General features: G+C 46.2%; 1 protein-coding gene across 2 annotated transcripts in view; it reads left to right on the forward strand.

The window, feature by feature from the left end:
• Positions 1-13,341, forward strand: part of ITGB3 (integrin subunit beta 3) — a 58,541-nt gene that overhangs the window by 32,760 nt on the left and 12,440 nt on the right. For both annotated transcript variants that reach the window (XM_049861643.1, XM_049861642.1), the window contains 4 exons: positions 917-1,346; positions 8,339-8,561; positions 9,519-9,619; positions 12,106-12,225. In XM_049861643.1, the coding sequence (XP_049717600.1) occupies positions 917-1,346; positions 8,339-8,561; positions 9,519-9,619; positions 12,106-12,225 (874 nt within the window). The remainder of the gene's footprint in view (positions 1-916; positions 1,347-8,338; positions 8,562-9,518; positions 9,620-12,105; positions 12,226-13,341) is intronic.

Raw genomic sequence — 13,341 nt, forward strand, 5'->3', positions numbered from 1 at the left:
CCATAAATATTTATTGAGACTATGTGCCAGGCATGGAGGCCTGGTGGCACAACGGTCGAGTACTTGGCTGCTAACCGAGAGGTTGGTGATTCGAACCCACCCAGCAGCTGTGCGGGAGAAAGACCTGGTGATCTGCTTCTGTAAAGATTACAGCCTAGAAAACCCTATTGGGCAGTTATACTCTGTGACATGGGGTCGCTATGAGTCGAAATCGACTAGACAGCCCCTAACAACAACAACAATATGTGCCAGGCATCGTCCTAGCCACTGAAGGCACAACAGCAAATACTTGCCCTCAAGGAATTGAAACATGCATATGTTCGTTTTGCCCCTGGGGTCCCTCCAGGGCTTTCCTTATTGATTTATTCTTTACTTTTGCCTAAGAGGAGAGGGGTGGGTGGGTACAGAGGGCAAGGGAGTTCCTGGGCATGCTTACACACACCCCATGCAAGAATCGTTGGCCTGCAACGTGCTTGCTTGCATGAGTGATGAAATATGACGGGACATTGGACATTAGATCCTAAGCCTGGGTTGGCCACTGTGTGACATTGTGTGGTGCAAAATAGTGCTTTGTGTGTCTTGCCGATATTGTGTAATCAGTGCAGTTAGTTGGCCAGAGCAGAGTATTCACAAGATGACAGGCTCTGTTTTGCTTGGGCCGGCCTATTTCACATGTGGATTTAAAAAGCAGCTCTTTATTTTATGACTGTAAGCTGTGCTGCTGAACCCAGCCAGATATATCATGACCGCACAACTGTCCAGTGCACTTGTATTGCTTTGTAGCCTTTGGTAGTGGGAAGGCTGAGGAGCCTCAGATCCTGGAAGGATGAGACTGGGTACTCCTTGGTAGGGCCAGGATGGCTGCTTTTCCTCCAGCGCCCACCCTTGTCTATATGAGATCTTGCTTTTCATCCAGGTGAGCTTCAGCATTGAGGCCAAGGTACGTGGCTGCCCTCAGGAGAAGGAGAAGTCCTTCACCATCAAGCCTGTGGGCTTCAAAGACAGCCTCACTGTCCAGGTCACCTTCGACTGTGACTGTGCCTGCCAGGCCCAGGCCCAGCCTCACAGCCCCCGCTGCAACAATGGCAATGGGACCTTCGAGTGTGGTGTGTGCCGCTGTGAGCCTGGCTGGCTGGGGACCCAGTGCGAGTGCTCAGAGGAGGACTACCGCCCCTCCCAGCAGGATGAGTGCAGCCCCCCGGGGGGCCAGCCCCTCTGCAGCCAGCGCGGAGAGTGCCTGTGTGGCCAGTGTGTCTGCCACAGCAGTGACTTTGGCAAGATCACGGGCAAATACTGCGAGTGTGATGACTTCTCCTGTGTCCGCTACAAGGGGGAGATGTGCTCGGGTGAGTAGAACTGCATGATCCACTGGTCCCTGTTACACACATACTCTGGCTTGAGGTGGGCACACAGGAACGCCTAGGGGACAGAGGTTAGTGGATGGTGTTCCACTCCAATGGCAGAACAAAAACACTCCCCTGTGTCCTTGCTTGTGGGGGTACGAGAAAGGTGAAATGTCCTCTACTTCCACAGTGCTCCAGAACAGCAGGGGAAGGAGCAGGGAAACCTCAAGGTGAACATTGCTTTTTTCTTTTATCTGCTCCCTTTGCTGATTTTTTCAAGTCTCTGATTCCTAATCTTTTGAGTATAAGAACCAACCCCTTTTTAAGGTTAAAAAAAATTGCTGATTGATAGTAATTATATTTCTTAGTACTTATAAATTTAGAAAATACATGATATCAGAAAGTATACTAAAGTTAGTAAAAATTTTATATGAATTTATCTTTTCATTACAAGAGACTTGGAAAATAGTAGCATATATGTATATAGTTAGATATAATATACTTAGAACAATGCCTGGAAAATAGTAAGCTCTTGTTAAATGTTAGCACTATTTGATTCTTACTGTTACTACCACCAATACTTTTTTGGATTCTAGATCTGTGCTGTCCAATATGGTAGCTGTATATGGCTATAACATTTAATTTCATCAAAATTAAATTAAAAATTCTGTTCCTCTTTTGCTAAACTGTCGCATGTGGCTGGTGGCTACCGTATTGAGTAGTGCAGATATAGAACATTTCAAGATTGCAGAAAGTTTTTTAGGATAGTGCCATAGAGATTCCCAGCCAGCAGACTGAGGATTACCACTTTGAGCCTTTCTACCCTTTGGGATGCTGAGTTGTTCTTCTCATTACGAACTTCAGTAAAATCTTGAGGCCCACTGATAATCCCAGGCAGGTTTCTCATTGCCCCAAAGACCATTCACTGGGTACTTCCCCAGCTAGGAGAAGTTGAACTAATTTTAATGTAGTCTTGTTATGTGCAGACATACAGACAACACTGTCAGAGGGAAAATAGGCAGTTTGAGTTGTTCCTGGGGCACTGGAGATAGATTTTTTGCTGGGCTATAACTACTGTGGCTTAATACCTCTTGTGACACAGATTGATGGCAGACATTGGCACGTTGGTTGGATTGGGTTATGAGTATATTCTATGCCCAGTGCAACAGAGAGATTTTAATTGGCTCTTACGGTGATCAAATCCCTGACCCAATCGGCTTCATTAGCATTGGGTTCTGACAGCTGAGCTAATCCACAGAGATGTTCACTTTAATGTTAACATCAGTCTTGATTGGAAAAGCTTGATTAGAAAGGTAATCCTCTGTGTTCTAAAGCATGCCAAAATAATATGAAAGAACTCCTTTTTATTATTTACACATTGTTTTCTTTATTCATGCCAAGAGAGTTTGAGAGAGAGATTAGAGGAAAGAGATATCATAGAGTTTTGGGGAGAGAAGTCGGGTACACACAGATGTACACATACAGCAGCAGTAAATTTCAGTACATTTCAACACTGAACAGTATTTATGCCGTAAGTACCAAAGAAATGGCTAAGTTTGAGGTAGGAGACTCATGGGGAGAGGGCTGGGACTAAGGGGGAGAAAGAGGGTTGCCCTAGGAGAAGAGGTCCCGGGGATGAAGGGAGTCCAGCTCCCCTCCCTGGCCTGGTCTGGTGTGAGGCACTATGGGAGGGAGCCTGGCCAGAGTGTTTCCTTTGGCTGCCAGCCCCATCGAAGCCACGAAACAAAGCTACCCGGGTGAGCAGCCCTGGTTCCTGCCTCCTGGCAGTGCAACAACTGCTTGTCTTCAGTGTACTCCAGCCTAACTCATGAGGAAACCCCAGGCAGCTGCTCCAGAGGTGTTGGTGCCCAGCTGGTGTGAGTTCTGGGCCCTGTGGAGCTTTCATCACATCCTCCAGTGACAGGCACCTGGGGACACACACTCCTTGAGCTCCTGCTCTGAGCCAGGCACTAGGGCACTAGGTCATTGTGGATGAACAGGAGGTCATGATTCCTGACATCTAGGAGCTTACAGCCCAGCTTGTCATCGTCCCTGCCCAGAGCTGCTGGCTCTGTGATCTGCCCTTTGCCGCAAGTGGGGGCTTATGAGGTGGAGTGCGATGTATTGGCCAATTGAGCTAAATGTTCCCCGAGAGCACCGTAGGGACCAATTCTGAGAACCACTAGTAGAGCAGTGGTTCTCAAAATTTATTATTATAAAATGTATATTCTGATTCAGTATAACTGGGGGTGGGAATGCAAATTCTCAGCAGGGGTTTGAACCAGAACTAGCCGTTTCGAAGCCCTGATTGGAATCAACTGGAAGGCAACCAACAGCAACAACCCTTTAATTTATCTAAGGATGATTCACAACACAAGGCGGAATCTACTGGTTCCAGAAGTGAGGTGTCCTCAGGGAGAGTTTTAGGAATCCACTGGAGAGAGGCCTATTGCGGACAGGAGAGGACTGGGAGGCTTTACGGATGAGAGGGGATGTCTGGTAAATCTCAAGGAGGAATTGGCTCATAAAGGAGAGGTGTGGAGTGGCATGTCAGAGCTCAGAAGGCCTAGCTGCACAGGGAGAATGATTGCATTCCCTCTGATTTAAGAAGCCTGCTCTGCCTCCCTCTCTCCTTTCCCTTTACTTCCTCAGTTCTCTTCTTCTTTCTCCCCTTTCTCATATTCTTTTTCTTCATTTCTTACCCAGCTCTTCTGACTTCCTTGCAGACCCAGGCTCAGCCTCCCTTTTGCTGGAGGAGCGCCAGTTCTGTGACACTACCACACTGTGGCTTGCTTTAAGGGCGGACTCTGTCAAGGCTTAGGGTCAGCCTGCTGACCTCACTTCCTGACCTCACTCCCTGGCTGGCCTGGCAGTCTTCTTCTCAGAGGCTACTTTGTTTAGCTTCACAAAGGAAATACTATGGGACAAGGGTTCCTGAGGAGGCTGAGGCCTCTGAGTGCTACCAGCCCTCTGTGGTATTGATCTTTCCCTGTCTGTGAGCCATGGCCAAAGGCAGGGTGTACTAGACACCGTGGGGTCCGCTCTTTTTTTTTTTTCTTTAAATAATTTTTATTCTTTAAGTGAAGGTTTACAAGTCAAGTCAGTCTCTCACACAAAAACCCATATACGCCTTGCTACACACTCCCGATTACTCTCCCCCTAATGAGACAGCCTGCTGTCTCCCTCCACTCTCTCTTTTCGTGTCGTTTTCGCCAGCTTCTAACCCTCTTCACCCTCTCATCTCCCCTCCAGGCAGGAGATGCCAACATAGTCTCAAGTGTCCACCTGATCCAAGAAGCTCACTCCTCACCAGCATCCCTCTCCAACCCATTGTCCAGTCCAATCCATGTCTGAAGAGTTGGCTTTGGGAATAGTTCCTGTCCTGGGCCAACAGAAGGTCTGGGGGCCGTGACCACCAGGGTCTTTCCAGTCTCAGTCAGACCATTAAGTTTGGTCTTACGAGAATTTGGGGTCTGCATCCCACTGCTCTCCTGCTCCCTCAGGGGTTCTCTGTTGTGTTCCCTGTCAGGGCAGTCCTCGGTTGTAGCCAGGCACCATCTAGTTCTTCTGGTCTCAGGATGATGTAGTCTCTGGTTCATGGAGCCCTTTCTGTCTCTTGGGCTCGTAATCGCCTTGTGTCCTTCATTCTCCTTTGATCCAGGTGGGTTGAGACCAATTGATGCATCTTAGATGGCTGCTTGCTAGCGTTTAAGACCCCAGACACCACTCTTCAAAGTGGGATGCAGAATCTTTTGTTAATAGTTCTTATTATGCCAATTGACTTAGATGTCCCCTGAACCCATGGTCCCCAGACCCCTGCCCCTGCTATGCTGGCCTTCAAAGCATTCAGTTTATTCAGGAAACTTCTTTGCTTTTGGTTTAGTCCAATTGTGCTGACCTCCCCTGTATTGTGTGCTGTCTTTCCCTTCACCTAAAGTAGTTCTTATCTACTATCTAGTGAATACCCCTCTCCCACCCTCCCTCCCTCCCCCCTCTTGTAACCACAAAAGAATGTTTTCTTCTAAGTTTAAACTGTTTCTCAAGTTCTTATAATAGTGGACTTATACAATATTTGTCCTTTTGCAACTGACTAATTTCACTCAGCATAATGCCTTCCAGGTTCCTCCATGTTATGAAATGTTTCACAGATTCATCACTGTTCTTTATCGATGCGTAGTATTCCATTGTGTGAATATACCATAAATTATTTATCCATTCATCCTTTTGATGGGCATCTTGGTTGCTTCCATCTTTTTGCTATTGTAAACAGTGCTGCAATAAACATGGGTGTGCATATATCTGTTTGTGTAAAGGCTCTTGTTTCTCTAGGACATATTCCAAGGAGTGGGATTGCTGGATCGTACAGTAGTTCTCTTTCTAACTTTTTAAGGAAGTGCCAAATCGATTTCCAAAGTGGTTGTACCATTTGACATTCCCGCCAGCAGTGTAGAAGTGTTCCAGTCTCTCCACAGCCTCTCCAACATTTATTATTTTGTGTTTTTTGGATTAATGCCAGCCTTGTTGGAGTGAGATGAAATCTCATTGTAGTTTTGATCTGCATTTCTCTAATGGCTAATGATCATGAACATTTCCTCATGTATCTGTTAGCTACCTGAATGTCTTCTTTAGTGAAGTGTCTATTCATATCTTTTGCCCATTTTTTCATAGGGTTATTTGTCTTTTTGTAGTTGAGTTTTTGCAGTATCATGTAGATTTTAGAGATCAGGTGCTGATCAGAAATGTCATAGCTAAAAACTGTTTCCCAGTCTGTAGGTAGTCTTTTTACTCTTTTGGTGAAGTCTTTGGATGAGCGTAAGTGTTTGATTTTTAGGAGCTCTCTGTTATCTAGTTTTTCTTCTGTGTTCTTTATAATGTTTTCTATACTGTTTATGCCATGTATTAGGGCTCCTAAAGTTGTCCCTATTTTTTCTTCCATGATCTTTATCGTTTTAGATTTTATATTTAGGTCTTTGATCCATTTTGAATGTTTTTGTGCATGGAGTTGAGGTATGGGTCTTGTTTCATTTTTTTGCAGATGGATATCCAGTTATGCTAGCACCATTTGCTAAAAAGACTGTCTTCTCCCCATTTAACTGTTTTGGGGCCTTTGTCAAATATCAACTGCTCATATGTGGATGCATTTATGTCTGGATTCTCAGTTCTGTTCCATTGGTCCATGTATCTGTTGTTGTACCAGTACCAGGCTGTTTTGACTACTGTGGCTGTATAATAGGTTCTAAAATCAGGTAAAGTAAGGCCTCCCACTTTGTTCTTCTTTTTCAGTAATGCCTTATTTATCTGGGGCCTCTTTCTGTGGGCCCACTCTTAATTTCTTACCCGCTTCCTCTGACCTTCCTGCAGACCCAGGCTCAGCCTCCCTTTTGCTGAAGGAGTGCCAGTCCTATGACACTGGATGGCACAGACATCCCTCAGCTACTGTGAGGGTTCGCTGCTGATAGCTCACAGCTGCCCCTTCTATGCAGAATTGGCCTCAGCTGACAGGTAGTGCCTAGTGCCCACATGTTGGCCAATGACTGATGGGTTGTTCTTAGTTGCTGTCGAGTTGATTCCGACTCATGGCAATTCCATGTGTGCAGAGTAGAACCATTCCAGTGGGTTTTCAAGGCTGTCACCTTTCAGAAGCAGTTTTCCAGGTCTGTCTTCCAAGGAGCCTCTGGGTGGGTTTGAACCTTCAACCTTTTGGGTAGTAGTCCAGCGATTAACCATTTGTGTCAGCTAGGGACTTCTGACTGATGGCTAAAATGCTACTAAAGGCTCAAGGTGGGACTAGCTCTGTGATGCTGCTTATGCTACAGAGCCCACTGTGGGATTAGCTGAAGTGAGTCTCTGGCTGAGGCCACATTTCTGCCAGCTTTTAACTCCTGCTCTATCCTGCTTGCCTCCTTTCTCCCTTCCACTTCCCCAGCAAATCACTTAAACAAGAATCCTTGCCTCAAACTGTACTTCTGGACAACCCAACCTAAGACAACAGACCTTTCTTTCCCCATCCCTTGTTAGCCCAACACCCCTGCTCTCCAAAATGTCTTGGCAGCTGGTTGTGTTCCCCATCCTTCCTGGGGACAGACATTTCTTTCCAAGGCAGCAAAAAGGTGTCAGAGTCTTGAATGCCATTGTGGTTACCAGAGGATGGTGCTGGGGTGACTGGCAGAGGGATTCACAGTGCCCAAGAGGCACTAGTTGGATCCGCTGGGGGCCTGAGGGAGCAGCAGGAACTGGCTAGTTGCTTTTTGAGCCTGGCCTGTGTATCATCCTTTCCTGCACTGCCCCTGGGCCCTTTTGCTCACACAGTGGTGTGGTTTCCAGACCAATTCAGGTTACTTCCTTCCTTGCCCACTGCCTTTCCTCTGATTAACAATCAGATTTTTATTATTCATCCACTCCTTCCTGATTCAGAGTGCTGGAGAATGAGTCACCTTTCTGCAGGGGTTTAGGAGCCAATTTTTAGTCTGAAAAAAACCAAATCTGTTGCTGTTGAGTTGATTCTGACTCATGGTGACTCAGGCTTTTTAAATGACTATTAGGGGCATATGACATTGTGAGTTAATGCGTGCATTTAAGCAGTCTAACCCCCCCCACTCCCAGAGTCCCTGGATAGTGCAAACAGTTAATGCGCTTGGCTGCTAACCAAAAGGTTGGCGTTGGCATGCACCCAGAGGTGCTTTGAAAGTAAGGCCTGGCGATCTACTTCTGAAAAATCAGTCATTATAAACTCTGGAGCACAGTTTGACTCTGATATACACAAAGGCTTAGCTCTTGAGACGCCTTTCCTTCACCATAACTCAGACCAGCACCTGCCATACCTTGAGGGCACCTAGAGAGCTGTTTATTCCCAATGAGTAGGCCTACCCTTGAGAGTGAGCCAACTATGTGGCACATAATCTGGTAGGAGAATGAGGTGGCTGTTTGCAGCCCCTGCTGCCCTGGGGGTGGGGGCGTCACCAGCTGGCCCGCCCGCTTGGGCCGTGTGCTTTCAGGTCATGGCCAGTGCAGCTGTGGGGACTGCCTCTGTGACTCCGACTGGACCGGCTACTACTGCAACTGTACCACACGCACCGACACCTGCATGTCCAGCAATGGGCTGCTGTGCAGTGGCCGTGGCAAATGCGAATGCGGCAGCTGCGTCTGCACCCAGCCAGGCTCCTACGGGGACACCTGTGAGAAGTGCCCCACCTGCCCTGATGCCTGCACCTTTAAGAAGTGAGTGGGCAGCTTGGAGAGAGTTGGGAGGTGGGTCAGGGTTCAACCCCAACTCTCCAGGTTTTGTCTCTTACTCACTAGATCTTTAGGGAGAGGAGTCTGACCCAGCCACGTGGCTAGTTCCCTACTTTCCAGGTGAAAGCTTTGGGGAATTTGGGGGTGGGGCCAGCAGGGAGGGGCCAAAGTAGTACCAGCTGGACTCCAGTTGGAGAAACTGGAGTTTCTCTATGTAGAGGAGTTTCTCTACAGGGTGGCATCCTGAATCCTCTGAGCTGGGAGAAAGGCTAAACCAGATAACTTCGATAGGACATTCCAGTGCTGATATTCTGATTCTGTGAGAGGCATGGGACTGGACACTGTGAGAAACAAGGAAATTTCACCAGTGCAGTCCCACTCGGGGTCAGATGAAGGCCCTGTCAGCACAAGTCCATAGCACTGCCATTGCTCTTACCACTTTAAGCAGAACTGGCTTCATGGGCATGTGGCCTATGCAGTCACGCAGGGCCCTGTGCGTACAGGAGCTCCCTACCCGGTTTAATGCTCTGCTATCGCTCCCTCGAAATTCTTAGCAACTTTTGAACAAGGAACCCCACATTTCCATTTTGTATTGGGCCCCCAAATTATGTAACCAGTTGCGACGTTAAGCTGCTAGTACTGGCATAGTGTTCACCCTTCTGTCACAGCCCTGGATGGGATGTTAGGAAGTTTAATGAAGGGGGCTGTGGGGCCTTTGGCTGCCAGGCCCTGCGGCTGCCAGGCCCTGCCTATGCATGAGGAGCGCACTTCTACCCCTGAATTCCAGAACTGACTATGTGGGCCTCCAGGACTGTCTTACGGATTTTTTTGTTAACTGAGGTGGAGCAGTTTGCCTAATGGCTTAGGGAGGCCAGAGCTGGACTGGAATACACTTAGGTTTGTACCTCTCCTGCCTTCATCCCTGCCTCCTGTCTCCTTTAGGCAGTGTGTGGAGTGTAAGAAGTTTGACCGGGGAGAGCTACACGAGGAAAACACCTGTAATCGTTACTGCCGTGATGAAATTGAACTTGTGAAGGAGCTTAGTAAGTGTACGGTGACTTAGAGTCCCACACTCCCAGATTCCAGAGTTTTCCGATCTAATTACAGAACCTCTTCAACTGTCATGTAAAATGGAATAATAATTTTTGCCTCACAGGAATTTTGTGCAGGCCTGATGTACAGTAGGCACTTAATAAAAGCTGACTTCCCTGAAAGCCCTCTTGTACCCCTACTGTTCGGCAGTCCTTCCCCTTTTTGCTTCCAGAGCCCACAGACTCAGGAAGACCTTGCAGATAACTTCTAAAGTATGTATAAATCAGGCAAGCTAGTCCCACTTCCCAAGATAACGCACCCTCATCTAACAGATGAAGAAACTGAGGCATAGAGCTGGGAGGTGGTTGCCCATGACGGTCATTGCCTGAACTTAGTAGGCCAAAAACAATAATAAGCACTCCTTTGCGGTTAAGCAATGCTCAGGCATATAGGTTTGCTGGTTTGGAACAAAACCTCCATTCTTAGGGATTTGTCACCAAAATCTGTATTCTAAAGCTCTTCTGGCTGTCTAGACGTCCTCCTGGAACAAGACAGAAATACAAACAATGGGGAGTAAAACTCTCGGCTGAACTTTTTTGGTCTGTATTTCATCTTGAAGGAACCCTGGTGTGGCAGCACCTAAGGCAATCGACTGCTAACTGAAAAGTCGGTGGTTTGAGACCACCAGTGGGCTCTGCAGGAGAAAGATGTGGCAGTCGCTTTCATGGAGATTTACAGCCTTTGAAACCCTATGGGGTTGCTATGAGTTGGAATTGACTTGATGGCAGTAGATTTGGTTTCATCTTGATTTTCAAGGAGATGGTCTTTGCTGCTGTCAGCACATCTGGTATTGTTATCTGGGTTAGCTGAGTATTGGGTGATGTCAGGGAGATGGCAATCTTACCAAAGATAGCAGTCTTTCACAAAGGCAGGAAACAGTTTTCAGTGATAGCCACAATAAGACACAGCCAGCCAGTCACCTGCTGGGTGGGGGTTTTATGAAAAAGATTCAGATCTCTGGATCCTTTGGCTAATATCAGAAGTGGAACTGGGGCGAGGGTAGCCATTTGAGCATAGAATTTGAAAGGGCATTTTGTCCTCTGGAAGGGACTGGGCTTACTATCATTAGCTCAGAGTGGAGAGGCTGCTAAGATGTTGAAGTATTTTTATGATCTAGCCGAGGTGGGTGCTACAAGCGAGTTGATGAACATTTCTCCTGCCCCCCTGCTCCACAATAATCATAATAGTAATTGCTTATCTGTATGGAATTTTATAACTTTTACAAGTATCTTTCATAAAGATACTTAATTAGATAATGTGTATCTTCCATACACATTATCTTACTTCTCTCCCAATAACTTAATGGAGCAGAACCGTAGTATTATTGTTATCTTCATTTTGCAGATGAGGAAATTGAAGCTCAGGAAAGTTAAGTAACTTGCTCAAGCAAGGAAGTAGTGAGTTAGATCAGAACTAAAAAAACCAAACCAAACCCGTTGCTGTAAAGCGGATTCTCACTCATAGCAACCCTATAGGACAGAGTAGACCTGCCCCATAGGGTTTCCAAGGAACAACTGGTAGATTCGAACTGCCAGCCTCCTGGTTAGCAGTCGACCTCTTAACCCCACTGCGCCACCAGGGCTCCAAGATCAGAACTAGATCCTTAAGTTCTTACTCTCCACTGTACCGTAATACCATTGGATTACTGAGTATTGTAAGCAATACTCAGTTGGCTTAGGGAGTTCAGGCCTGTAGGATGTACTTTGAGACTCATGTTCTAACCCTGTTCCATTTCTTATTTGTTGTGTGACCTTGGTACCCATCTGGATTCATCAGTGCAAGGCATAGTAGAGCTACCTGGTAGAGGGTAACCCATAGTTTCACTGGCAGCATAAAAAGTTTTAGAATTAGAAAGGATGAAGCCTAGAAAACATGGTAGGAGTCAGAGAGAAGACAACTCTGGAGAGGTACACTGGGTTAGAAGCAGAAATGGAAGAAATATAAACTTGAGTATGGATACTATTGAGAATCATTGAGCTAGGTGAGAAAGGTAAGAGAGGAAAGGCAATACCTCAGTGTGTTTTTACTGTTTAATTCTTTCCATAACCTGGTGAGGTTGGGGTATTGTTTTCCTTTTATAGATGAAGAGAGACTTGGTGAGGTAAAATAATTTACCCAAGATCACACAGCTGGTAGGTATTAGAGATGGACCCTGAACCCATTTGAACATATTATATCATGTTCCTTCCAGAGGAAGGAAGAGGAACCAAAATGGGTCTGTGAGGGGCAAAATCCGCCAGTGAGGGTCGTCTAGAAGCAATTGCCAGGCGTGACAGCCATCTGAAATCTAGGCTTCTTTCCTAACATTAAGCATAGGGTTTTCTGCCACATAGACTTCCATAAATCTCACGAGTGAGGTTTTGGTGGAGGGTGAGCCCATTTCCCAGGAATTGACTCATTTTTTATTTCTCCACAACCGCCCGCCCCCCCAACCCAGAGGACACTGGAAAGGATGCAGTGAATTGTACCTACAAGAATGAGGATGACTGCGTGGTCAGATTCCAGTATTATGAAGACTCCAGTGGAAAGTCCATCCTCTATGTGGTGGAAGAACCAGGTGTGTGAACCCTGAGGGCTCAGGGAAAGGGGGAGCAATGTTCAGCAGTAATTTCCTCCCGTCACCTGTTTACACTGCCAGGTTAAGCCTGACCTTGCAAGTGAAAAGTTAGGGCCTGTGGAGTAGATAAGGGGTCATATGTAAATATAAGTATTGGCAAGAAAGTGACTTGCTAACTGAGAAGACAGAAAAACAAGATGGAGAGAAGGTAGAGGAAGAAGGTGGGAATGGATCTCATCAAGGGGCAAACTATACTATGGCATTTTTGAGGTGATCATGTCAGGAAGTAAGGAATTTAAGTTCTACAACTTTTATACATAAGGTATCTGCTCTATTAAAAGTGAGATGGTTGTCAAGAGCAGCATGCCTGCTGCTTTAGATAAAGGCATGATGGTTTGAGGCGTTGATCATCTTACCAGGTTCATCACAAGACATGGTGATGGGTTTGTGGCACTTACCCAAGGCTACTCTGAACACTGAAAAGATAGCACTTGCTTTCAACACCCTCTGGAAGCAGGGGGAGCCCATTGTACCTCAGACCAACTACAGATTTGTCACAATCTAGCATGGATTTGCTTGCTTCCCCTTACCACCTTCGTTTCCTTTCTTTCCCCTAGACAACAGATTAAGATATTGTCTTAGTTACTACAACAGACATACCACAAGTGGATGGCCTTAACAAATGGAAATTTATCTTCTCACAGTCTAGGAGGCTATAAGTCCATATTCAGGGCACCAGCTCCAGGGGAATGGTTTTTCTCTTTGTCGGTTCTGGGGGAAGGTCATTGTCATCAATCTTCCCCTGGTCTAGTAGTTTCTCAACGCAGGGACACCAGATCCAAAGGACACGCTCTGTTCTCGGCTCATCTCTCTCGGTGGTATGAGGTCTTTGCACTGTCTTATTGTTATATCTTCATGCTTAGCTCAGTCTTCTATAGAGAAGACATTTAATAACTAGTTTTGGAATAATTTAATCGGACTAATTATTATTATTTTTTAGGTTGTAATCTTTTTGTTTATTGTACTTTAGATGAAGGTTTACAGAACAAACCAGTTTCTCATTAAACAGTGCACATATTGTTTTATGATATTACTTAACAACCCCATGACATGTCA

Source organism: Elephas maximus, chromosome 19 (assembly GCF_024166365.1).
Source record: "Elephas maximus indicus isolate mEleMax1 chromosome 19, mEleMax1 primary haplotype, whole genome shotgun sequence".
Lineage (NCBI taxonomy): Eukaryota > Metazoa > Chordata > Mammalia > Proboscidea > Elephantidae > Elephas > Elephas maximus.